Source organism: Podarcis pityusensis (genome assembly GCF_964106645.2).
Source record: "Podarcis pityusensis genome assembly, chromosome: 16".
Lineage (NCBI taxonomy): Eukaryota > Metazoa > Chordata > Lepidosauria > Squamata > Lacertidae > Podarcis > Podarcis pityusensis.
In genome coordinates, this window is record NC_138041.1 from 15,189,646 (window position 1) to 15,215,344 (window position 25,699).

At 47.2% G+C, this 25,699-nt stretch overlaps 1 protein-coding gene across 31 annotated transcripts in view; it reads left to right on the plus strand.

Annotated features, from left to right (window-relative positions):
- The window catches only part of NRXN2 (neurexin 2), a 355,281-nt gene that overhangs the window by 134,238 nt on the left and 195,344 nt on the right, over positions 1-25,699 (plus strand). For 18 of the 31 annotated variants that reach the window (XM_080985831.1, XM_080985833.1, XM_080985840.1 and 15 more), the window contains 2 exons: positions 19,069-19,370; positions 22,795-22,839. In XM_080985831.1, coding sequence (XP_080841957.1) covers positions 19,069-19,370; positions 22,795-22,839 — 347 coding nt within the window. Of the gene's footprint in view, positions 1-6,511; positions 6,662-6,732; positions 7,801-19,068; positions 19,371-22,794; positions 22,840-25,699 lie in introns of those variants that run through there. The other 13 variants (XM_080985834.1, XM_080985839.1, XM_080985835.1 and 10 more) reach the window with 4 other exon arrangements.

A 25,699-nucleotide genomic window follows, 5' to 3' on the forward strand; every position in this document is an offset into this window, starting at 1 on the left:
TATAGCCCTCATCCTGAGAGCCTGCCTGCTGCTGTTGGATCAGTCCCACGGATCTAGTCTAGCATCTTGTTCTCTCAGTCACTGGCCAGATGCCCCAATAGGAAGCCTACAAGCAGCACCCAAACACAAGAGCCCTCTCCCCTCCTGTGGTTTCCAGAAACTGGGATTCAGAAGCATTGCTGGAGGCAGAGCATAAGCCATCATGGCTGGTAGCCAATGATAGCCCTTTCCTCTATGAATTGGTCCAATCCTCTTTAAAAGCCATCTGCATTGGTGGCCATTGCTGCTTCCTGTGGGAGTGAGTTCCATAGTTAAACTATGTACTGCCTGAAGAAGTACTTTCTTTAATCTGCTTTGACTCATTCAGCTTCATGGGGTTTCCATGTGTTCTAGTGTTACAAGAGAAGAAAACTTCTCTCTCTCTGCTTTCACATGCCATGCATAATTTTATAAAGCTCTCTCATGTTGCCTCTTGCTTGCCTTTTCTCTAAAGGGCCCCCTCCCCGCCATTTGTGTTCTATGCCTGTCCTCTGGCCCTGATTGTGCCACAGCCAGTATGGTATTTCTCTGCACTTCTCTCAACTTCATCAGCCCCCGCCCCCTCCAGCTAGCAACATGTCCTGTCCCCGTCCCCCCGCCCTGGAACCGAAGACTGAAGGACAGTGTAATGGGGTGGGGAGGCAGAATGCCAGAGGCTAGGCAATGTTGATCATGGAGGTGGCTGTGTCAGCTTGCGAAGGCCTCAGGGGTGATGGGGGGACAGAAGGCAGAGGGTGCCCCAAGGCCTGGCACATTGTCTCTGGCAGACCCAGATGGGAGCGTGCATTTGTGTGTGTGTGTTTGCCACTTTGAGCAAAACAGGGAAAAAAGATAGCAGTTGTAAGGATTGTGATCAAGATTGCCCCCCTGCCCCACAAGAAACATAGACATTCTCTCTCAAACAGAGCCTTCACTTGGCTTGCATTTTTCAAGGGGAAGTTGACCTGACATTGCCAACTCTCTGGACTAAAAATATGCAAGGATGCCCCCATTCCCTCTTCAAGGGAGCAGGGAGGCAAATTATCACTCTTCTGCCTTTCCTTGTGCTTTTTTAAAAAAAATTAAAAAATAGATGGTTGTAAAAGCACCAAACAGCAAGCTTCCTCTGGAGCCCCTTTTAGGATTTGGTTAATTACTAAAATAATACAGGACATGTAGCTATGATTAACAAAACAGAGAGTTTAAGGTACAGTATAGTATTCGAAACATTGCCATATAAACATGTAAATATGTGTTAAATAGGTCATTTTTGCAAAATAACCCAATAGTGACTGGGAAATGGGGAAGAGAATAGTGTGCCTGCAGTCTGGGTGGGCTGCGGCTTGTGATGGTAAGGAACAGAGTCCAGGGGGATTCTGTGAAGAAATCCTTTCCTTATAAGCTCCTAGAAGCTGCCTCTAGCCTGACAGCTTTTAGTGCCTTCAGAGGGTTAAGGAAGCTTGGGGGGGGGGGCAGGCACGGCTTTGAGCTTATTGCAAGAAATTTTGTGGTGGGGAATTTAAGGGGGCAGTTGTCTGTTCTGGAAAGCAGCCAGAACAGAAATACAGAGAGAGCTTTGTGACAAATTGAATATTGTTTGAACATTAGACAGGTGCCATCTCTGTTGACTTTCTGGCACCTACTGAAGACTTTCCTCTTTCAACAAGCCTTTTAACTGGAGATCTTTCCCAATCTGCATCTGTGTGGGAATTGTTTTGAAGATGTTTTTTCATTGTTTTATCACTTGTTGGCTGCCCTGGGCTCCTTTGCGGGAGGTATGGGATGCCCGTTTAATAAATAAGTAAAACACACACACACACACACACACACACACACACACACTACAAGATACAAGCATTTAAAATATAATTCAGTACAAAATAAACTTATATCACAATAGCAACCTAATACTGCAGGCCAACCGCTGTAAATACCCTCAGAGGTTTATGGGGGTCTTACCTTACTCCTTTCCCTTTCTCTCACCACTGAAACCCCTCCAGTCCTGAGTACGACACTCAGATCCAATCCAGGTTATTTCACATCATTTCAAAGTAGACGTTTGCCTCACTCACCACCAGGACTGGAGAGGAACCATTACCTGGACTGAGTTAAATTACAAGCCTCTCTGCATCCTGATACTTTAAGACAGGGGTCAGCAAATCTCCTGTGTCTTGCGAGTGGCAGGGGCTGGTGGTGGGGGTGGCGGGACAGTGAGCGGCATGCGAAAGGGCTCTGGAAAGGGGCTGGCACCAGCAAAGCCCAGCCCCCTTCCTCCTCTAGGCAGGGCGGGGAGAAGCCAGGAGGAGGGAGGGAGGAGGCGCCACCGGGTTGGGGGGGGGGGAATGGCGCAGCCCGAATGATCAGAATCAGATCCACGTGGCAATTCCCGGACTGTCCGTGGGCCGGATCCAGAAGGCACTTGGGCCAGATTCAGCCCCAGGGCTTTAGTTTGCTGACCCATTCTTAAGGCATACCTGATACTTTTATACAATCCCTGCTGGCTCACTGACATCTTTGAGTACTCTCTATATTAGTGGTTCCCCATGACTCAGGCAGGTGGGTCCTATCCACCAGTATCGTGGGCCAGTTCTGTGGAACTCCCTCCCAGCTGAGATAAGACAGTCCCCCCCACCCTCTGAATCTCCATATTTTTTTTTTTATTTCAACAGGCATTTTAAGCGAGTTCTTCTGATTTTACAGTTCATTTTAATGGGTTTTGTGATATATACTGCAATCCTCTTGTACACTGCTTAGAAACTGTGGTACTAAGTAGTATATAAATTATTAAGATAAGTAATGCATGCAAAGCAGGTGCTCTGCCCGCTGAGCTACGGTCCCTTCCTCAGGCTTACTCAGACTGTTTGTCCATCTGAGCCCAGTAATGCCTGTCCTAACAGGGTTTCAGTTAGAAAGAAGGGTCTTCCCTGCCACCTGCTCCCTGACTTTTTGAAGATGCCAGCATTTGAACCCAGGACCTTCTCTGCCTGCAAAGCAAGTGCTTGGCTACTGAGCTATGCGGACATGATAGAAGCCCTGCTCCCCCATCCCAGATGAGAGCGAGCAGCACTCTGCTCATGTTCAGAAGTACTCAAATGTTTTGCAAAATTGTGGCACCGAAAGGAGGCTCCGTGGTTGAACCTGAGGCAGGTGATAATGGAAACAAGATCTGTCTGGTACATGCACAAGAACTTTTCGCTTGCAAACATCACCTTTGATTACACCTTGCAGACCTGGAACAAGCGGTTAAAGTGACAGGATGTGAAAGGGACCTCCTGCTTTCCTGCCTAGGGGAATTCCTGTCGAAAACAGAATTTTGATAATTGTAAATAAGCAGTTGCGTCTGGAGGTCAGTCACTGGCTCTATGTTCCCCCCTCCCATACCGAATTGAATTTACTTTATTACGGGCACAGACCAGCATAAGCAAAACATCTAAATAAATAGCATAACAGTATCTCCAAGCGGATGGTTATTAAAATACATGCGAGCAAGAACCAAACGTAGATTAAAACATATACACAGAATACTTGATTAAACATAGGTAATGGATGAGTAAAAACTGATAAGAGAAATTAAAAGAGATCAGTTAAAAACAGCTATATCAGGTGGGGCTTCAGAAGTGCGGATCTAACAATATGGGCCTTCAATTTAGGACTGATTTGTAGCATAGATCATCCCTCGTCAAATATCTATCATGGCAGCACAAAATCTGGAGACTAAATATGTGACTTCTGGGCTTTCGTCCTGTAGTAATAGGGAGATGTAGTGTTGTTCTGAATGCCCAGGGAACTTATATAGGATAGGCTGGATAAACCTGGCTTGAAGGTCTATGTAATACTGGCAGTGAACAAGTGCATGCTCCGTTGTTTCCTGCTGCCCAGAGCCACATGGACATTTCCTCTCGTCATATGGTATCTTCCTATAACGGCTTTCCTGGATTGCTGAAGGGAGGGCCTGACAACAGGCCAAAGTGAAAGCCCTTCGTTGTTTTGGTATTTCAAGATTAGCTATGTATGGCATCCTCCCATACCATTTCCTCCCTCCCCTCTGTTACAGATAGGGGGGAAAAAAAGTATATTTCTTTCCTTAAATAAGGGCCCTTAAGCAGTTCAAGTCCAGGTGACCCTTTTAGCTCCCACTCCCAAGAAACACACACACCACACACCCCCAGCACTGGATGAGTCAGCCCCGTGAGACTCATGGCTTCTCTCTGGAAGACTGTGGATGTGTCATCCCCCAAACCTAGACCCACTCAAAGTGCATGTGGAGAATTATGAATGGGATGTTGCCTCTGTGTGTTTATTTTAGCTTTCATTCTTTATGACCGCTTTTAAGAATAATTACTCCCTGAAGCAGCTTACAAAGGGGGGGGGGGAGGAATCGCCAGTATCACAATGATACAATGCAGATTAAAAATAAATCAAATCAAAGACCAAAACACAGTGGGGTGTTGGAAAGCAAAGGAGGCGGCCATAAAAGACAGTTAAAAAAACAAAAACAAAACACTATCAGAAAATGCCTGAAGGAAGAAATGGGAAGAGAGGGAGCTTGGCAGACTTCCCCTGGGAAGAGGCTTGGACACCTTTGCCCAGTGGCCCTTAAGATTACCTGGCATCAAGCTTTTGCGGGGGGTGGGGGGTGGAATGCCAAAAATTAGCAGCTGCCTCCTTAATGCACCTGAGGGGAAGCTGCTAGAAGTGTCCACATCCTTCAAGAAAGCGGGTGGGGAAGTCTAGTAGGGAAATATCAACTCTGCACTGTTTGCTGGATCAGTCCTGAAGACATTTCTCTGAGTCTTCTCTCCCTGGCTGCTTTTTGTTTCCATAGTTTGCCTCAGGCTTGAGGGTGTGGCCTTTGGGGTGTTTGCTTCCTTCTCCTTCCTGGTTAATTCGTTTCTTCCCAAGTACAGTGGTACCTCGGGTTAAGTACTTAATTCGTTCCAGAGGTCCGTTCTTAACCTGAAACTGTTCTTTTTTTTTTAATTAATATTTATTGCTTTTCCAACGATTTAAACACTACAAAAACAATACAATACAATACAATACAATACAATACAAAAACACTACATAACATTGACACATTAAACACATTAAACTAACAAAACAAAACAAAACAAAAACAGTTTAAAATAAATCAAACAATTTCAATATCTTATCTTTCATTCACTTATTTCCACGACCTCCTCACACCTCCCTTTTTGTATTCCACTTCTGTTAATTATTTCAGCAATTCCTTTCCATCTTCCTCTGTTTTCTATCCTATAATTATCTTAACACATTCTAACCTTATTTTTCCTTTAATACTCTATTAATCTATTTATACTTAATTCCTTATAACATTTCTACTAAAGCCATATAATTTCATTCCAACATTTTTCTAACATTCATTAATTTTACAATATTTCTGTAAATAGTCCTTAAACTTTTTCCAGTCTTCTTCCACCAATTCTTCTCCCTGGTCTTGGATTCTGCCAGTCATTTCCGCCAATTCCATATAGTCCATCAACTTCATCTGCCATTCTTCCCGGGTGGGTAAATTTTGTGTCTTCGCGATGAGTATTCTTGCTGCTGTTGTTGCATACATAAAGAAAGTTCTATCCTTCTTTGGCACCAATTGGCCGACCATGCCCAGGATTAACCTGAAACTGTTCTTAACCTGAAGCACCACTTTAGCTAATGGGGCCTCCTGCTGCTGGTGCGCCGCTGGAGCACGATTTCTGTTCTCATCGTGAAGCAAAGTTCTTAACCTGAAGCACTATTTCTGGGTTAGCTGAGTCTGTAACCTGAAGCGTATGTAACCCGAGGTACCACTGTACTGGGAAGTTTTCGAGTGTCTTCTGTACTTTCCCGCTCTTTCTTCTTTGTGGTTTTTCCTTCAGTTTTTCCTCCTCAGTGCCTTATCTCTTTCCTCCCTGTGTATGTATGTATTGGGCACTGGAGGGAAAGATTAACGTCCCCTGTCCCCCCCCCAATGGTTCTTTGGCCAGCGTTCTCCCCCCCCCCCCCGCTTTTCCTCAGTGGGAATGAGACAGTGTTGGCATGTCCTGCCGACAGACCGGCTAGTCAGGAGTGCCATTTTGTAGCAGTCCTGCCCTCCCACTCTGCACACATCTTGGGCCTTAGGCCTAATGGTTCGGCCCTCTTTGTTGCCCCGGGTCCATCTCCGTAAACCAGTTAATCCTTCCTCAAGTGGTTTGGTTGCTTGCCTTTCTGCTGGCCTAGTTAAATGGGCTGCTAGTCAAGATGGCCTGGTTCTCTCCCCATTTTGTTGGCGGTGCTGTGGTGCGAGTGAGGGGAAGAGCATGCCTGGTGGGCCTTTGGCGAGGACGCCATTTCCTCTCCTGTGCTTGTTGACCTTGCAGGAAAACAGCTGCTTTTTAAGAATTTGGTGGCCATTCATTCCCCCTTGTTAGTCTGCTCCCAGTTTGGCTGCTCCCTTTCTCTCCTCATAGCAGATCTGCCTTTTTTCACCACTTGGTGAAAAACCCCGCAGCAGAGGCAGTTATGAGGCTGTGTGTTTCCAATAGTGTGGCCACTAAATGCCCACTCTCAGCCCATATGCCAGGAGTGCCACTTGTTCTTCCTCCTTTGAATTCCTGCACAGCTGTGGAATTGGGTGAGAGATCCCCAGATAGACCTTGTGGAGGTAAATTCCTAGGCTGCCAAGCAGTTTCAGTAGTCTAAGCATGTGCCAGAGAAAAGAAAAGTTTGCTTGCTTTCACCTGGCCACAAAAAATAAAAAAATAAAAAATGCAGCACAAGGAAGAAGGAAAACAACTCAGCAGGTAAATCCAGCCTGGCCTTTGCTGAAGAGGACCAGAAGGGCAAGTATGAAACTCTCCTTGCGAAGGATGATGCCTGTTTCATCCCCAAGAGGAACGTGGTTTCTTGTGAGCGGGGCTGCTTCTGTCAAAGTACTCAGAAGCCTGGAGAAATTGTTCAGTCATCTGCTAGCGCCTTGAGTGAACAGGCTGTATACTGTGAGGCTGCTGATAAAAACCGGGAGAATTACTTTAGGAGTAGATGGGTGCTTGTAATTCTCGGCCAGGGGCTTTTGGGGGGAATGACGCTAACAGGTGACTTTAACTGCAGTGCTACAGAGATTCAGTGCCACCTGAACTGATCAAAACCCAGAACAGGGACAACTTTGGACTTAGAAGATGCAACCTCTGCTGCGCAAAACCCCAGAAGCTGTTGCAGCAGCCATTTTGGAAAGGGGAAGTTCAGTCCTCCTGTCTCTGCAAGAGCAGCATGGAAGGAGAGGTCAGGACAGCTATTTCTGAAGCAGCTACTCTGTCAGACTGCCTGCAGAAGACCTGGGAACATTTATGGCATCTGAAGAATTTGACCACCTGGGGGGACCCAATGCAAGGACTATTTAAAAGAAGGAAAAAACAAAAAAATACCCAGGGCATTTTGCTGTTGCATGTCATGCCCTGAAGGTGCAAAAAGTGACCCCAGCATTAGATAGCCAATTCAGCCAGTTTTTTCCCTTAGACTTCATGTTCTGTAAAAGTCTCTGACCTTCCCCAGAGAGCAGCTATATGTGAGGCAACTGTCAATTTCAAAATGGATTCAGGAGTGGCTGTCACAGTTGTTTTGGAGGGGATCCGCAGAGGATTCCACACACTTCTACCCCATGGTCTGCATAAGGCAGAAACTGCTCTATGCACCCAAAGGTGGGGTGTGAGCACCCAACACTTTCACGGATGTTTTGTCATACCATCAGACTCTCTGGCTAATCTCAGTTGTGGAGCAGATGGCCTGATGGGGTTATTGAAAGTGGTGAGAGAAACACGGAAGAAATATTGTGGGGACATTTCACACCAGGGGGTGTCTTCTGTGGGCATTGTTTTAAGGTCAAACAATCCAACGGGTAATCAGGGCCATCCCAAGATATTTTGCTGCCTGAGGTAAGAACAATAAATGGCCCCTTCCCCCTGCCATCAGGCAAGGACATTTTGGTACCTGAGGCAGAAAATCCCACAATCTTCCCCTCCAGCAATAAATATACATAAAATTAGCAATTTGCTGCCCTTTCATGACACCCTAAATCATCCTGCTTGACATTAGGGGGTCAGTCGTGTGGGCACAAGCCAACCTATCTGACTTCAGTTGTGCATGCTTTATCCAAAAGTAGGTTCTATTGAGTTCAGTGAAAATGACAGCTCCATCCCATGTAGTTTGGCAGGCTTCCCTTCTGAGTCTCAGAGGAAGAAGGCACCCATGACGGTGGTCCCGGCTCTGGTTCTCCAAACCCTACCACTCTGGCATCCTTCCTGCTTACCTACTAGCCTCAGGGCTTGGTGGGCACCTGCCCAACAAACTGCATCTGGCTCAGAGTCAGGAGCTCGGTCTGGCTCCTTCAGTGGCAGACATGTAGCTTTCTGGACTCTTGCCTGGTCACTGCTAGGCTCTGGGGTCATGTCAACCGTATGGATTTCTTTAACTGCAGGGTGTGTTTTTTTTGTTTTAACTTAATGGTGGTGTGTGTGTGGCTACTAGCATCATTAGGTGGTCTGGTTTCAAGATCCACTTGGCTTGGTTGTACCTGGAGGGCAGAAGTTCCCTGCATCTCCTTTTCCTCTTGGAGTTTCTTGACTTGATTAGAGGTCCTCTATCTATGCTTTCCTTGGCACCAAGCAAAGCTCACCCCATGCCTGCTCTGCTGTCCCTTTAGAAATCAAGCTTTCCCCCAGGCCTTTTGAATATCTCTCAGCATTTTTAAATGGTGGTTTTGAAAAGCCCTTGTGACTTTTCCTATTGCTGTTCTTACTGGTACTGTAGTCTTGTTTAAGTGTGTTTCTTGCTTAATAATATTGCATTATTGTTGTTATTTTGTAAATTGCACTGGAATAGTTGAATAAGGATGATCTCATAATGTTGCAATGAATAATTAAGGGAAGGCCTTTTCCTCCGAAGCGATGCCCAGAGGCAAAGGGGGAACCTGGAGGCAGGCAGCCCTTTGCCTGGGGCTGCCAGCAGAGCCTGAGTGCCCACCACACTAGCTGGGCTTGCCTGTGCACTGGGTGGGTGGTGGGGCTGCCGGGAGTTGCAGGAGGTCAGTTCAGGCCCCAGAGAGCCTGTATTGGACAGGGCTCTGCTGCACAGACCTGCCAGTAGGTGTGGGGAGGCCGTCTTGTGAACCCCCCAGCCAACTTGAGGACAGTGCTTCTTGCTCTGGTGGAGCGGCTTTCTTGCTCGCAGGGCTGGTTGGAGGAAAGCAGGGAAGAAGAGGGCGGAATTGATGGCTGGGCTGAATATTTTGCTCATTCACTGCTGCAGGCACTGAGGAGAGGGAGAGAGAAACAGCAAATTTGTTCCATTTAAAATGTTCTGCTCCACACGTCCGCCTTGAGGTACAAGACTCGTGCCTGGGCCAGAGACAGTTTGCATTGCTCTGCAGAGACAAAAAACATATTCTTACAGTAAAAGCATGAAGCTCAGAGCAGGAAACGTGTTTGGAGCTGCCAGGCATCCGTGTCAGGAAGAGAGAAAGAGAGAGAGGGACATTTGGCCTGTGCTTGGATCATAGGAAGCTGTCCTGTATACCAAGAGCCAGGCCACTGGTCCATTCAGCCCAGTATTGCCCTCACTGGCTGTCAATGGCTCTCCAGGGTTTGAGGCAGGGAGCACATCTTTAGAGGTTAGCCAGATAATCAACAGGCACCTATGAATCCTTTCCTTCCCCTTTTTACAGCAGGGCTGCCTTTTAAAAACACCCCCAACCCCTTAAGATCTTACCTGTGAAAATTCCCCAAATGTATGTGGATGGATGAACTGTAGTTATTCAGTGAGGGAGAGGATGCTCAGAGGCACCTTCGTGATCATTATGTCACATAGTTCATGAACCTTGGCTCAGAGTAAGTCCTGAATGCTACCCTTATTCCAAACGAATGACTTGAGAATTAATTACTACTGTATATGTCAAAGGGCAATGGACCATTTATGTTCTCTCAGAAAGTTGACACCTGCTCCTCCTCCCTAACCCTTTGTCCTCTTCCCCTCTCTTGTGGGGCATTGAAAGGGATGTCCCAGGCAGGTAGGTAGAACACATAAACAGCAACAAATACCGCTCCCCCCACCCAATAAATAGAACACAAAAACAGAAGTAAAATATTTGATTGTCATATTCCCTTTAATGACTAAGAGAAGAAGTACATCTTCGTATGTTGCAGAAATGATGTTAATGTTGGCAGAAGGTGGAGCTCTCTGGGGAGAACATCCTTGCCCCTCCCAAATCCTCTCTGAAGCTGCTACTTGAGTTTCAAAAGAAGCTCCCTCTGTCACCTGCAGAGGCTTGTCTTGAAAAGCAAGTAGCAACTTCAGAGAGGAATTCTTTTGTCCGAGCAATGATGACAGGAAGAGAAAAAGTTAAACTCGCCCCCCATAGCTCCAAGGCTGCTCAGACTTCCCCCAATAAACCCATCTTTGAATCTATGAATATTAATTTACTGACAGGCCCAGGTTCTGCCTTCCTTGCTCCTTTCCTGCTTGGTAGATGGAAGGATCTCTTTCACACTGCTGTGACACACCCACTTCCCAATCTGAATTATTGGGATGTAAGAGGCTACAAACCAGGCTACTCAATAAGGACTTATCCTCACTTCATCTTGTCCCACTAATTCTGCTTCCCTCCTTAAAAAACACACCATTCTTTGGCGCTTAATCGGACAATTCAGGTTTTCCCCAGATTACCATTTTGTTTTGCTGAAGAGCAGGTTTTCCCTTGGAAAGGAGCAGGGCAAGGAGAAATCTGCTCTGACCTACACTTTCTAGGCATGGCACAAGTGGGATGACCCCCAAGGCAATACAAATAATGCCACATCAGGTTCTGAGCTAAAATTAAGATCTTGGCAAAGTTTCATTTCGTAGCAAGAGACCCCAGGGCTAAAGCCTGCATGCATCATCCCTCATTGTGAAACTGTGGAGACAGATTGTACTCTGCATATGTTCAGAGGCACTGTCCTTTTCTATGGTGTTTACTTCCAAGTAGACCTCACCTTGGCCTTCTCCGTGCCTTCCAGATTTCTTCTGTAATCTTCTCTTTCCTTAATGTCCAACTTACCTGTACAAACAACACCCATAGCAAATACTTTCAGAGGGCACAAATCCTGCATAGTATAGGATCAGAGAGATTAGCCTCACAAATCGAGGTGCTTTGCAGTGGAGCGGAGCTTGTGTGGGAGGTGCAATCCCCCAATAGTGTCTCATATCCAATGTACACAAACTGTGAAAAAGACTCTATGAATTGAAAGAGGAGACACTATATATACCTTTCCTTGCTTATTTGTTTGTTTTGTGTCACAAAAAAAACTTCAATCTTCATAAGTAACTTAAGCAAGTAAACAAACAAACAAACAAACAAACAAACAAAGCAAGCTGCATGCCCCCAGCCCCTCATTGTGGGAAATCTCAGGTTGTCCCTCTTAAACCAGTCATTAGGCCATTCATTTTTACACACCCAGCTCAGCTGCCTCTGCTGTCTTCCTCCCCAGCCCATCTTGTTTTTTCCTCCTGTCTGTTGCTTCCCTCCTTCTCCTTCTCCTCCTCCTCCTGCAGCCCGTCCTGGGGTTTGTGTGTCTGTGTCTTTTGAATTGAGCCAGGAAGGTCAGCATTTGGGGCGCGGATGGGATTTAGAGGGATGGCGGTAACCCAAGGTCACTGAGCTGGGGAAGAGAAAAGTGCTTACGGTAGCGAGTTGGGAGCCAGCCGGAGTAGGGGCTGCCGCCTCGGGTTAGCAGCAAATTAATAGCATCCCCAACTCCAGCCGGGCTGGAACGGACCTGGGGACAGTTTATCTCAACCCAGGACAGCCCCCCTGACCCAGCAGTTTTGAATCTCCTCTATTGGGGAGGAGGGAAGGGAAGGGAAGGGAAGGGAAGGGCAGGGAGCTGTTTCCTCTTCTGATGCACCAAAGGGACTGGCAGGACCCCTCTGTTCAGGGGCCTTTTTTATTGGAAGGGGCTTCTGAAAGGCCACCCCACCACAAAGAACTCAAGGCAGTTGTGGGATAGAGACAAAGGGGCATTTAACAGAGTGTCGGAGCCCTACTTTAAAGAGGAGAATGCCTCTGGGAATATACCAATATCCTCCCTCTCTCCACAAAAGAGCCATGACCAAAGATATTGCATCTGGGAATGAGGAGCACCCTGGTCTGTAGGATCAAAGGCAGAGTGGCTATTTAGACCATGTAAGCATAACAGCTTCTCTTGACCACCCCTGCTTCTTCAACACAGGCCACATAGTAGATCTTACAGATATAATGCTAAGTCCCTGCATGTTTTTTTCTGTTTCCCAAGTTATATGTGCAGCCCAGTTCAAAACTTCCTCCCCCTATGCATAGACTATACAAAGGTTAAGGAGAAGGGCTGTAGCTCAGTAGGTAGAGCATTTGCTTTGCATGCTTAAGGTCCCAGGTTCAATCCCTGCTGTCATCTCCAGGTAGGACTGGGAGCTGTTCCCTACTTGAAACCCTGGAGAGTTGCTGCCAGTCAGTGTAGACAGTGCTGAGCTGGATGGACCAATGATCCAACTCAGTATAAGATCGCTTCCTATACAGTCGTACCTCGTGTTGCGTTAGGTTCATGTTGCGTCTTTTCGGGTTGCGAACGCGGCAAACCCGGAAGTGTATATTTACGGGTTTTGCCATGCATGCATGCACAGAAGCGTTCTGCGCACTTCGTGCGTGCACAGAAGCATTCTGCGCGCTCCACACATGCGCAGAAGCATTCTGCACACTCCGCACATGCGCAGAAGCGCCTCTCTAGTTGCGGACTTTGCAGGATGCGAATGGCACCCTGGAACGGATCATGTCCGCAACTAGAGGTACCACTGTATTTCTATTTTATGCATCATACATAAAGCTAAATTCATTTTGACTTTCTTACAGGGATTAAACGGGTCAAGTAGGGGCAAATTATGTGATACGGAGTTCATTGCTAAATTTTGCTGTTCTGCAGTTTGTCATGCAATACTGAGAACAGCACTCATTTTCTGAGTATGTATTTAGCATACTTAGTAGAACAGCCTTCATTCATCAACCTGTTGCCCTCAAGATGTCTTAGGCTACAACTCCAGCCAGCACTGATGGGAATTGTAGTGCAAAACATATGGAGAGCATCAGGTTGGTGAAGGCTGTGCTAGAATCTGCAGCAGTTCTGACCCAGGTTTTATTTGCGGCTCAAGCGATACCTCTCTCTCCCTCTCTCAAAGCTCCGCACAAGCCGGACGTGCTCTGGCAGCCTTGAAAGGGTCTGGCAGCCCTCCGCTTGAGTACTTCTTTCATACTAAAGTTGTTGTGATAAAACCATCCTCTGCAGCGACCACTTCTCTGCGTTTTCCTGAGTCCCTGCAGAATTTTACAGGTAGCAGTTAACAATCTGCAAAACTTTGTTGTATTTTACTGTTGCTGCAATAACACTAATGTAGAAGCATGATTATGGGTAGTAATAGATAAATGTTGCCGTGTTAAAGGTATTAAGAAAAGAAAGACATTTAAAAGAAAAGAATGTGCTAACTCAGGAAGTCCAAGGCTGCTTTTTGTTCGTGTGCTTTGGTCTGTGGATGTGCAGAAGCCCACAAACTGTGGCAGACCTTGGTAGCCAACTTTTCTTTTCTATTAGTCAGCTATAGGTGATGTTTTAAGAATTCCAGGGAATACGTTCCACTTGATTTTTATGGTACTGCTGAATGCCTGTCCAAGCCCTTTGGCTAAGCATTATAAACTTGATTCGATTTGGAAACTAATCTGTGAAATCCAACACCACCATGATTCTGCTGCAAGAGTATTATTTGAATTTTAAAAACGGATTTCTGTTTCACCAGACTGAAAAACAGCAGTAATGATGCAGATGAAGTTTGTGTATCAATAAATCAGGTTTTATATAGTTAAAAGAACACATTGGTTGTTGTTTTTTTAAAGTTTTAATCGGTGATTCATCTCATGGCTGTTGTCCATTTCCTCCCTTAACATTTTTAAGGCTGATCTCTTCTAGTTTTCTTACATTTTCCTGCATTGCAGGGGATTGGACTAGATGACCCTTGGAATCCCTTTAAATTCTATGATTCTATGATTCTGTTATTCTAGTTCAGTATTCAAAATGTGGGGAAAGCTGATGGGGGGCAGGGGCTAACCTGTCCTATATTTTACCTCCTTGTCCAAAAATGTTTCTTACAAAATTGAAGAAGATATTACAGAGTCCCCCCACCCACCTGAGAATTCCTGTGTCAACTTCCCATGGCAGTGCTTTTGTGGCATAGATTTCATAAGCTAAAGCCTACTTCTCAGTGTTTTCTATTGAACCTCTCTGTCCATAAATTTTGGTAAAGCTATATTATGGGTTTTTTTAATTAATATTTTGGATGCATGATGAGAAACTAGATTTTTGGTGTATAAGATCCTTCATTTACATTTTTTGGAATGAGTAATAGTCTCTATTAAGATGTGAAATGGGGTGGGAATCTGTGATCTAATTAAAATGGTTTCTGACTTCCATCTATTTTACAAACTTGAATATTGATTCTTCATCACCTCTTCTAATATTGCAGTCCTGTGTATGCATTTACATGGGAGTAAACCTTGCTCAATTCGATGGGACTGACTTCTGAATGAGTGTGCATAAGATCATCAGGTTGTAAAACTCATTGAACATTTGCTTATGAAAAGTTTTTCCACCAGCTGTAATGCAGCTTAATGACAAGCTGCTGCTCAATGATCTTACAAAGAGCAAATTACCCTTTCAGAATGCTTGCTCTGTTCCTTTGAAGTGTTGAGCTGCTAGCCTGAGCTAGGAGCCCCATCCAAAGATTCCTAGCTTCTTTCTTTTATTCTGATCTGCAAGTCTTCCTAGTCAGAGGTCAGGCTAAGCAAACACTTGCCAATTCCAACCTTGCAGACTGCTTGGCTGCACTGTGAGGGACTGAATAGCAAAAGCATCAAGCTAAGCTCAGCTGCCTGCCCTCCCAGCGCCTGGTTTTTGTCTGGCATCCCTGCTCACTCTTATTAGCAAAAATAAGACCACTGGCTTGCCCCAGCCTCAAATCCCCCAAAGCAACTTGCTCTGTTTTTTTGCATCTCTACATTATTATTATTATTATTATTATTATTATTATAATATTTATACCTGGCCACCTGGAATTTGTGCACCTCACTCAGACAGGAGTAAAATTCAGTGCAGGCTCCCTGGGTTTCCCCGGACATTTTGCTGATTTCCCTGGGAAATTCCCAACGTGTGGCAACTTTAGGTGAGGGTGTTTGTCCGTACAGGGCTTTTGACAGAATTCTCCTCCCCAGGATGACTGTGGAGGCAGAGAGGGTGAAGAGGCTTGTCATTTGGGAATCTTTGCTGATTTCAGCTAGAGTCTTTAACCCAACACTGCTCTTATTGCATTCTTCTTCTTCTTCTTCTTCTTCTTCTTCTTCTTCTTCTTCTTCTTCTTCTCATGATTATTACAGACCTAATATTGTGCCACCATCTGGGGGCAGGACCAACCCGAATGAGCGTAGAGTGTCAATAAAGATCCTGTTCCTCCCCTGGCACACCCCAGCTCTGCCCTATTTGGCCTTTGACGTCATGCCAATGTGGCCATTATAGCACACTGGCCCTACCTGGGTGCAATGCCAGCTGGCAGATTTCTGGCATACCAGCACCTCTTCAAACTCTGCTAGTGCAAAGGGATGGAGCAGAGATTCCATCTGAGTCCAGAAGGCAGAACTCAAGGAAAAGATGGCGCTTTGACTGTGAGGCCATCTCTCTCTATCTCTCTCTCTCCTCTTGACAAGTAGGGCCTCCCACAGAATTTTGGCACTATGCATCCCAGCTTTGTATTTAAGCACTTGCTTGCTGAGCAGGAATTCCTCCAGGTGAGTGAGCAGGCTGCTGGAGGAAGGCTACAGTGAGAGAATGAGAAGGCTAGAGTGAAATACCCATTATCTAGCGATCTCTTGGGTAGTGTTGGTTTCTTTAGAAGCCATTTTCTACTGCTCTTTCCTGGTGGAAAAGTGATGGCTAATTGCTGTTGCCCCACAGAAGGAAAAATGCAGGTGTCCACCATTTCTGTGTAGCTGTGATTGCAGAGTCATGTGTCAGTTGAAAAGCAAAAGCAGGAGCTAATGACCTTCCTAACTTGGATCTTTTGTAAGCGTTCTAAAAATTACTTTGCTAATGCCAATAATACAGATAAAGCCAATCACTATTATACTTCTGGGGGAAGACCGTGGCTTAGAGAGAATGGGTTACACCAGCCTGCAGGGTTGTTATACACATTTTGCTACAGGGAGGGAGAGTAGTGTATGACAGCCTTGAAGTATAGTACAACGTACGTATGTATGTATGTATGTATGTATGTCTATATGTCTTTGTCTACTAAAGTATCATAGAAATATATTTACAACAATAGAAAAATTTAAAACTAACGCCAGTAGACGTGCCTGGTGGAATAGAAAAGTTCTCAGCAGGCATTTAAAAGTTGACACAGAAGGCTCCTGCTATTTTGACATGTTGGAGGTTTTTTGGTTTTTTTTGTGTGTGTGTGAATGTGTGTGTGTGTATGTTTGTTACAGGGAGGGGGGTGAAATGAGGAGCTGTGAAGTTGAATGTAAAGGAAATGCAATTACTTAAGAGTGAAAGGTAACCAGGAGAGTTTCAGCAATGAGTGGGAAGACATTGTCCCTTTGCAGGTTAGATCTGGCATACAGACAAAAGAGAAACCGAAGACCTGGGGTGCTTCTAGGAGACCTGCTTATCGAGGACCTGTCCTGATTTGTTTGTGTGGAGGTTATGCAACTCAGTGTCAACATCAATCGTTACCCTGTGCTTCTAGAGCATTTTCCTGTCACTTCCCTTACTGTAAAAAGGCACTTTTTCCTTTTTTAAAAAGTGGATTTGTTGTTCCAGAGCACTTTTGATGTGCTGTAATCACACATACCGAAATTTGCTGGCAAGCAATTGAATCCCTCATGCAAAATCGCAACACTGGAAGCAAGCCTGGAAGGCAGGTTTCCCAGGATCCATTCACATCACCACCTGTGCCCTCCCACTGCTAGTTTTTGAACCTACATTCACACCATCTGAGCCACAATCCATTTTGATCCTGTCATTTCTTGACAAATACTACATATTGATGCATTTTTCTCAAACCAGCTTCCATCTGACTAGATAAATCAAGCCGCATTCATTTCATACTCAAGTATGGTGTGAGCATTCGAGCCAGCTGTCACACATGCGCAGAAGAGCGTGCATGTGCAGATAACAGCTTCATGACTAGGAGTTTGGAGTTTGTGTGTGTTTGCACTAGCAGGGCAACTAAAAAGGCCATGCATGTTGGGTGGAGACATCCCTGCCCCCTCGCTGATGTGAACCACAATGGCTTGAAACTTCGCTGCGGGGGAGGGGGATATGAATGTGCCCCCAAAGTGCATGTCAACCCAGGCTTTGTGACTCCTCAGTCACCATAGAATCATAGAATTGTAGAGTTGGGAGGGGCCCTGAGGGTTATCAACCCCCTGCAATGCAGGACTTCTTTGCCCCACATGGGGCTCAAACCCTCGATTCTGAGATTAAGAGTCTCATCCTCTACCGACTGAGCTATCTGGCTTCTCTTAGAGTAACACAAAATGGTAGATACTAGTTACATGGGTGTATTTCCTTATTTGGAGTATTAATCCCCCGGTTCGAAATATTGCTACTGAGATCCATGTACTCAGTAAAGGTGGCAAAGCAGTGCCTTGGACCCCACATTGGTGTTTGTACACTCATATATGTGCCCGTTCTCTCTCTCATTCTCTCTTTTTATTTCTTTCTCTTCATGTCCAACCTACCAAGGGCTCAGCTGTCCTTCCTTGTTTCAGCCACAGCCCTCAAGTGCTGAAGGCTCGCAGCTTGGGCCATTTTTAATGCAGTAACAATTTGAGGGATAAGATAAAAAAAGAGAAACCCTGACACACACCCATCTCCTGTCTCTCTCTCCACCCCCCCTCCACCCCTCCATTTTCTCTTTCCCTTCTTCCTTCTTAAATAAACCCGCCGGGCTTCAGGAGCAAATGACTTTCAGTGACACAATGATTGTGGGGCTGAAGGGAGCGGGAAAGACAGCAGAAATTGTTTCCCAGGCGCCAAAGGATGGCAAGTTAATTGGCAGGTGTCATGGGGAGAAGAGGGACATTTACTCTGTGCATATGGGGTGGGGGTGAGAAAGCATGAAGTGGGGGGTGTTACTAATTTCAGTTGGAAGGCAGTGAAATCGCAGCTTTCTCATGTGCACGCCCCAGTCGGAACTGAGTAAGTGTTTGGGGAGGGGGGAGAAGAGGGTGCTGCAGGGGGGAGAGGGAAGTTATTCCAATGCCCTTGCTGTGGTCTCAGCACAAAAGGTGGTGGTGGGGCTCTCCTACGACTTTATTTTATTAAAACCACACACACACACACACACACACACACACACACGTGGTGTAATGGTTTTCAGTAATGGCAAATAGGAGTAGGACCAGAGTGTAAGTCCTCACTCATCCACAAAGCTCATTGGGTGACCTTGGCCCAGTCACTCTCATGGTTGTTCTGGCCCAGCCTACCTCTCATGGTTGTTCTGCGAATAAAATGGGGGCAAGGAAAGAACCATGTATATGCCACTTTCAGCTCATTGGAGGAAAGATGGGATGTAAATGCACCAGGAGTAACTTGCATGATCCTAAAAGCGTTTGGGTTTGCTGCTAACCACCAGCTTTTCCAACTGAATTTTAAGAATAAATCACGCTCAGGCTTGAAGTATACAGGAAATGCCACAGCATCTGCCGGGTTTTTTAATCTGCAAGCATCGTCTGCACAGGCCTCCCGCTGTCCATCAGTCTCCTAATGCCAGTGGCCCAGCGGTTTCACTGTTGCATTCTGTGCAGTGCACTGAAAGGGTTGCATGTGCAAGGAGAGGAGCTGTTGCTATAGCAGGAAGCCCTGAGGGTGAGCTGCGGGAGGCTGTTCTCGCATCCATCGTGTGCACAGTGCCACTCACTCTCTGCCCCTGGCACCCTCTCTCTCGGTCTCTCCTCCTCCTCCCCTGCAGGGAAAGAAGAGTTTGTGGCGACGTTCAAGGGGAACGAGTTCTTCTGCTACGACCTGTCCCACAACCCCATCCAGAGCAGCACCGACGAGATCACCCTCTCCTTCCGCACCCTGCAGCGCAACGGCCTGATGCTCCACACTGGCAAGTCGGCGGACTACGTCAACCTGTCGCTCAAGAGCGGCGCTGTCTGGCTGGTCATCAACCTGGGCTCGGGGGCGTTCGAGGCACTGGTGGAGCCCGTCAATGGCAAGTTCAACGACAACAATTGGCACGACATCCGCGTAACCAGGAACCTGCGCCAGGTGAGCTGCTGCTGCTGCTGCTACCTGTGTGGCTTCATGCTGAGGGAGGTGGGCAGGTGTGTGCGTGGGATAGAGGCCCTGGGCTCTAAGATGCAGCACACTCTCTGGGGTGAGAACAGCACTTTGGGTTGTTCTAGCCAAGACACCATAAGCCAGACACCACCAAGAGGACGGGTCTGGAGTCTAATCCCTCCTTTCCGCAAGAGATTGAGTTATCCTGTCTTTTGGGGAGGAAGTGGGAATTGTGCAGAGGAGGGGCTCACAAGGGTGCTTCACAGATTAATAATAATAATAAAGACAACTCCTCCCATCAGGCTTACAATTTAAAAGATATTGACATGGAAGGAAAGGGGTCTGGAAGGGTGGGGAGCAAATTCAGGCACTGTTTCTTAGTTTACAGAGCTTCTCTGGCTGCTCTCTGGGGCTAGCTTGGCCTCCTCCGTTCCATGATGTTCTTCCGGGAAGGTAGGGAGACCAGCCCCTTGGCTGATGGCAGAGGGTAGTGCCCTTCAGCTCTGCAGGGGCAAGGCTTAGGATGAAGCTGAGTGAGTATCTTGGAGCCAGGGGAGATGGGCTGAACTGGGCCCTTCCTAAAGGACCAAATGGACCAAATAGCCCCCTCACCCAGTTCTGTATGAGGCTGAGCACACTGTTGTGGTTCAAAAGCCATTCTTGTTCCTCTACACATACCAGAGCTGGAGTACCAAAGACACATCTTATTTTTAGGAGGTTGTCCTTCCCCAAACCACTCCTCTTCTTCCATCTTGCCCCCTCTCTGCACAGCTGTTCCCCCTTCTGGCCACCTTCCTTTGCAGCAAGGATCTTCTGGCGGGTGAAGGGGAAAATTTGGTGCCTTCCCTCCATTGCCACGGCTACGACCTACACTCAGTCCGGCAACTCACTACCTTTTTCACCTCTGGAGCAATGTGGTGCCTGCTGCTGTGGCATAGTTGACCCCAAAGGGATATGAGGAAAGCCTTGCCCTGTGCCTCTGTTATGAGCTGTCTTGAGTGGATCCAAACCACACCTCCCATTCAGCTCTCTCCTGCCAGCAATGGGTTCCTTTGCATGGAGCCATAGCTGGTAGGTGACAACATGTTCTTGATTTAAAACACTCTAATGCATGGACGGGGAACCAGTTTCAGGCCAAGGACTGCACCATGCCCACCACTGGCATGTGGCCCCCAGAAGCAAAAAAGGGTAGAGCAAGAGATGGTGACCTTTACCTTTGTACATTAGGCCATGTTCCAGCCATGAAAAAGTCAGAGCCCTCCTTTATTCCCTCCTTTCCTCCACCCAGTCAAGCAAGAGGCAATATCAAAGGAAATATTTCAACCAGGCAAAAGCACTCAGGGAAGGTGAGCTAGGGCAATGAGGGGTGTGGCCTGGAGAGAATCTTGAGGTCCAGATTATGAGACTTGGAGGGCCACATTTGACCCTTGGGCCTGAAGATCCCCAGCCCTGTTATAACAAGTTGGTGGCTGTGCAGTACCTTAAGGGGAGAACAAGTCAGTCTAGTTGAGCCCTGTTTGCTTGCGCTGCAGAGCTGATTTATGAAAGGGCAAAAATGAATATTCTTCTCCCCCCGCCCCCTCCTCTGCTTGGTGTCTGGACCATAGGGTGGTGTTCCCATTCCCCATCTTGGCATTGTTCTATTTACAGGGTGTTGCTTTGCTGGCTGGATTTTGGGTGTTTCCCATGACTGGACAGTATGTTGAATATGGAGGGTTCTGTTTGGGCTGGAAGACTGGTGCGGGAAGGAGAAAGCGGAGTCTTGTTCTGTGAATCCTAAGGGGCAACAAGTTATAAGGGGTCCTGTTCCTGCCTCTTGTTCTCCACCCTTCAGCCTGGAGAAGGGTGGGAAGAGGCGGGGACAAGGTAGCAGCTAAAAAAGAAATGTTGGGATTTGGATGAATGTGGAGAAACGGTGGAAGGGGACACGGTGTGTCTGGATGTGAGTACAAGCGGACTACTTTGATTTCTGAAACTGGGGGAGCAGTGAATGCAATACTCATGCAAATGTCCAAGTTGCAAACACACACAAAAACACCCACCTCATTTCAACATGTATTATGGCCACTCAGTGGTGAGTGAAGGACACCCTGTAGTGGGCTCAGAAACACAATCATTTCACATGTTCCAGAGTGGTGGTGCTGGAAAACAGAGTGAACTCCAGCTCAAGCCAGGCTGTGGAAAGCAAGATGTGGGAGAGACTGGATGGTGGTGGCAGTGGAGACCCAATGGGGTGGGAGGGGAGGGGGCTTTTCTTTGGTGGAGCTGTTAAAGCAACCTGAAAGCCGGGGGTGTCCTGTCTGAGCAGGGGGGAGAAGAAGAGAGCTTCTGAATAGGGGTAGGGGCCTTTCCACTGCTCTGTAGGCTGCCTGTGAGGGCATGCCTGCTTCCCAGCTGGTCGAGAGAGAACTGACGAAGGTTGTCCATGGGGTTCCTGGCTTTGGAGCAATAAGCCAGAGCACAGGGGCTACGGGAGGGCATTGAATCTGCCCCCTTTGCTGTCTTTGGATTCACAGAACAGGGACCCCTCCCTCATTCTTTGACAGCTCCTGCTCTCTCTGTCTTTCTCTCTATCTGTCTGCTAATCCTCTTGATGGATTTCTTGTCTCCTTTTTTTGCAAAGAAAGCATCGACTCAGCCTTGGTTTATGCCTGGGGAAGGGCATTCTGTCATTCCCATGGCATCTCTGGCTGCTCTCTTTCCTAAGAAGCACTTGGACCCTTAGGCCCCCCCGGACGCCCCCATCACCACCACACCACAGACACACAGGCCATCATGAGTGGGTCACGCCCAGCTGGGCCCACCACCCTCTTCTTCCCCTCCTGCCCCTTCTCCCCTCTCCAAACTGGCCGCCTAGGAACTACTAATACTGCTAACATGGGCCGTGCTGTGTTCCTCCATCCTTCCACTCCCCCTCACCCTCACCCTCCCACCCCCCAAACCACCTTGTTAGAGATTGCCTTGGCAACTTTCGTTGTTGTGTGTTACTAACACGCTTCTGGGGTGGCGGGACAGAGCGGGGTGGGGGGAGATTCGACTTCTCAGCCGGAGAAACCAGAACTAACCTTTGTGCCATCCACGGAATGTCGGTTGTTTCTTTTCCTTTTCCAGTCTTTCATTTTGTTCTGTTCTTTCCTTACTAACCAAGGCCTAGGAAGTTCTGGGGGTTTGGGGGTGAGTGTGGGGTGGTGAGGCTGGTGCTCTCGAGCGGCGGGGAAGGGTTGTGTGGTTTAGTGTCTTTTATTTTGTTGGTCACAGGAACTGGGGGGGGGGGATTTATTTCTTTTTTTTATTTAAAAAAAATCTCCCTTGAAGTTTCATGGTTGGTCATTTTTTTCCCTGTTTATCCCCCTCCCCCTCTCGTTGTTTTGGTTTTTCGTTTTTTCGTTGTTGTTTTTTTTAATGCATACAGCACGCAGGAATTGGACACGCTATGGTAAACAAACTGCATTACCTGGTAGATATCAGTCTAATTGTCTAATCATTTGGTTTGCCGTGGGTTTTACCTCTCTCCCTCCCTTCCTTATTTTTTTAATTCATTAATTGGGTTTTGAAAATTATTGTTGTTTTGGGGAAAAAAATTAAAACACACTAGAACATGCACACACAGAGAGACTTTAATTTTAGAAATTATTTCTCCCAAAGAAGGTGACTTGCGTTGATATGAGTTTAACAAGCAACCAAAGAGCCACTGGCTGACTTGGAGTCTGGAAGTCGCTTCAGGCCCAAAGGTTGGCACATAATGCTAGGTGGCCAAAAGAAGCTTCAAATTGCCTGCAATCAAAATTATTTATTTATCCCATTTTCTAATACATGCTGCCTTTCCTCCAAGCAGGTTAAGGCACTGTACATGGCCCTCCAACCTACATTTTATCCTCACAAGATGCCTGTAAAGTAGGTTAGGCTGATAGATAATCTTGCTTCATGGCAAGATTTTAATTTTTTTAAAAAGGGATTGGAATTTGGGTTTCATTGGCACTTGTTCAACACTCTTAACATAACCAAACTGAATTGTCAGAAAGCCTTGTTTGAGAGAAGCCCTGCCCTGTCTCAGAGCACAGTCAATCAAATATTGCCTTGCAAATATGCCTGTAAAAGTTACTAGCCTCCCTTTCTGTTAACTAGCCTGCTGGGGACTGGCAGGGGAGGGTGTCAGGCATTTCCCAGCCTGCTTGCTCTCTGTTCTGGGCACGAAGGAGCGGGATAAGAAGATGCTCCTCTGCTCCTCCCCTCCACCTGCTCTGCCAGCCAGAGAGCCCTTTGCCACTCACTGATTTACAAACAGTTCCTGCTTGGCTGTCGCCACCACTGCCAGACAGGGTAGTGCAAGATAGGCATAAAAGAAAAAGTCTAGAGTGGGGTGGGGGGTGTACAAAGCCACTGGCTAGCAAGAGAAGGAAAGTTCCACTTCCCCACTGGGAAAAAAACCTCAGAGCCTCCGAGAAGGCAGGGAAAACGCCCCCAGTCAATGTCAATGATGTCGGGAGTATAAGTACAGGCCTCGAGCAGCGCCATCTGGGGTATAAGTACAGGCCTCGAGCAGCGCTCTTCCCCAACCTGGGTGGGATCCAGATGTTACTAGTCTCCAACTTCCATGCCAGCTCCCGGGGCTGCTGTGAGTTGCAGCCCAACAAAACAGCAAGTGGAGGCCACCAGGTCCACCCCCCAGATTGGCGTCTTCATGGAGGGCTAGATGTCTCTCTCCAGCTTTCCTCCTCTGTAAGTACTTTGAGCATTCCTCCCACTCCTCAAATTTGCAGATGTACAGGAAACTTGCTCTCTTAACACCCCACTCTCCACCCTGACCAACTCAAAACAAATGAACAAAAAAAAATTGTGAGCACTTTAAAAACATTTTATTTTATGACTTTACTTTTTACCCTTCCCCTCCCTATCCCCACCCCCCCAAAAAAAATCCATGGAAAACACCATCCCATGAAGCAACTTCTGTGCGCTGTTACACCTGCGCTGTGACCCCAGCTGCCCCCCAGGGAAGGACAGCAACGGGCAGCCAGCAGGGTGGAGGTGGGAGTATTGGAGGGGAGGGACATGTTGATATGGGGTGGAGGAACAGGAAGGTGAGCTTATAGGGAAATACAAAAGGAGTTTCCCTTGTGCTGTGGCGTGGCACGGGGGCAGGGGGCAGGGGGCAGAGGTTGGAGGGCTGAAGTTCCCCTCCTGAGTTAGGATAACCCTGCCCGTGGGTGATTGGACTACAATTGCTTCCCCCTTTGAGTGCCCTCCCTTTGGGTGGCTTGAAAGGGTCTGCCCTGTGATGGGCTTGAGCCTGTCAAGGTAGTGCTTGACCACACTGGCTGCCCTGGATCTTGTTCCCCTCCCCTGGGGTCCTGCTGCCGGCCCTCCATACTGCATGGCATGCTAGGATTGCTTTGGGCATGTAGCTTCTGTGTCCAGTTTTTATTTTCAGAGCATTTCTCTGGGGCTGAAACTAACACTCTGTGTCGCACACTGTCCACCCACCCCTTTCCTTTACCCTTCCTCCTCCTCCTCCTCCTCCTCCTCCTCCTCCACCTTCTCCTGCCCTTCTCCCACACTCTACCAGTCCCACCCCTCTTTCTGCCCTGCATGGCGTGCCAACTTCACAACTTGGCCATTTCAAACAGGAGCACTGTAAGGTTACAGTGGGGTTGCTGGGGGAGAAGCTGTGCTGAATCCAGGCGCATAGGTGTGGACATGTGTGTGCATGGCGAGAGGGACTATGAGCAGGCAGGCATCTGAGACAGTCTCTTCCTGCTTAGTGTTTAGGGTGTGTGAGTCTTGTGTGCATCAGCCCCACAGTTTAGGCATTAAGTGCCCCCCTGCCCCACCCAGTTTGTCTTGAATCCTGGATGCAGGCTTAAAGACATCAGAGCAACTTATTCTGCTGCTGGATCAGACCAAAGGCCTTACTAGTCCAGCATCCTGCTTCAGTGGCAACTAGGTGCCTCTGGGGGTGTCCACAAGTAGGGCTTCAAGTTCATAACCCGCTCCTGCTGTTGCTTCCCAGCTACTGGCACTGAGGTGTAGACTGTCTTTAAATGTGGAAGTTCTCTCACCTCACACATTCCCGCCCCACCCCCCTTTGAAAAAAAAATTTCCTGGCACAAAAGCATTTTGAAGTTGGAGATGGAGAAAAGGCCGCACAATTTATCCTGTGCGGAATCCTATGAGCAAGAGGCCCCTCCAGATGTTGCTAGACTACATTTCCCATCATTCCTGAGCATTGGCCATGCTGGCTGCAGAGGCTGATGGGAATTGTAGTCCACCAATATCCCACTCTGTAGAGCTGTGGCTGTGTAAAAGGTACTTCTGAAGAA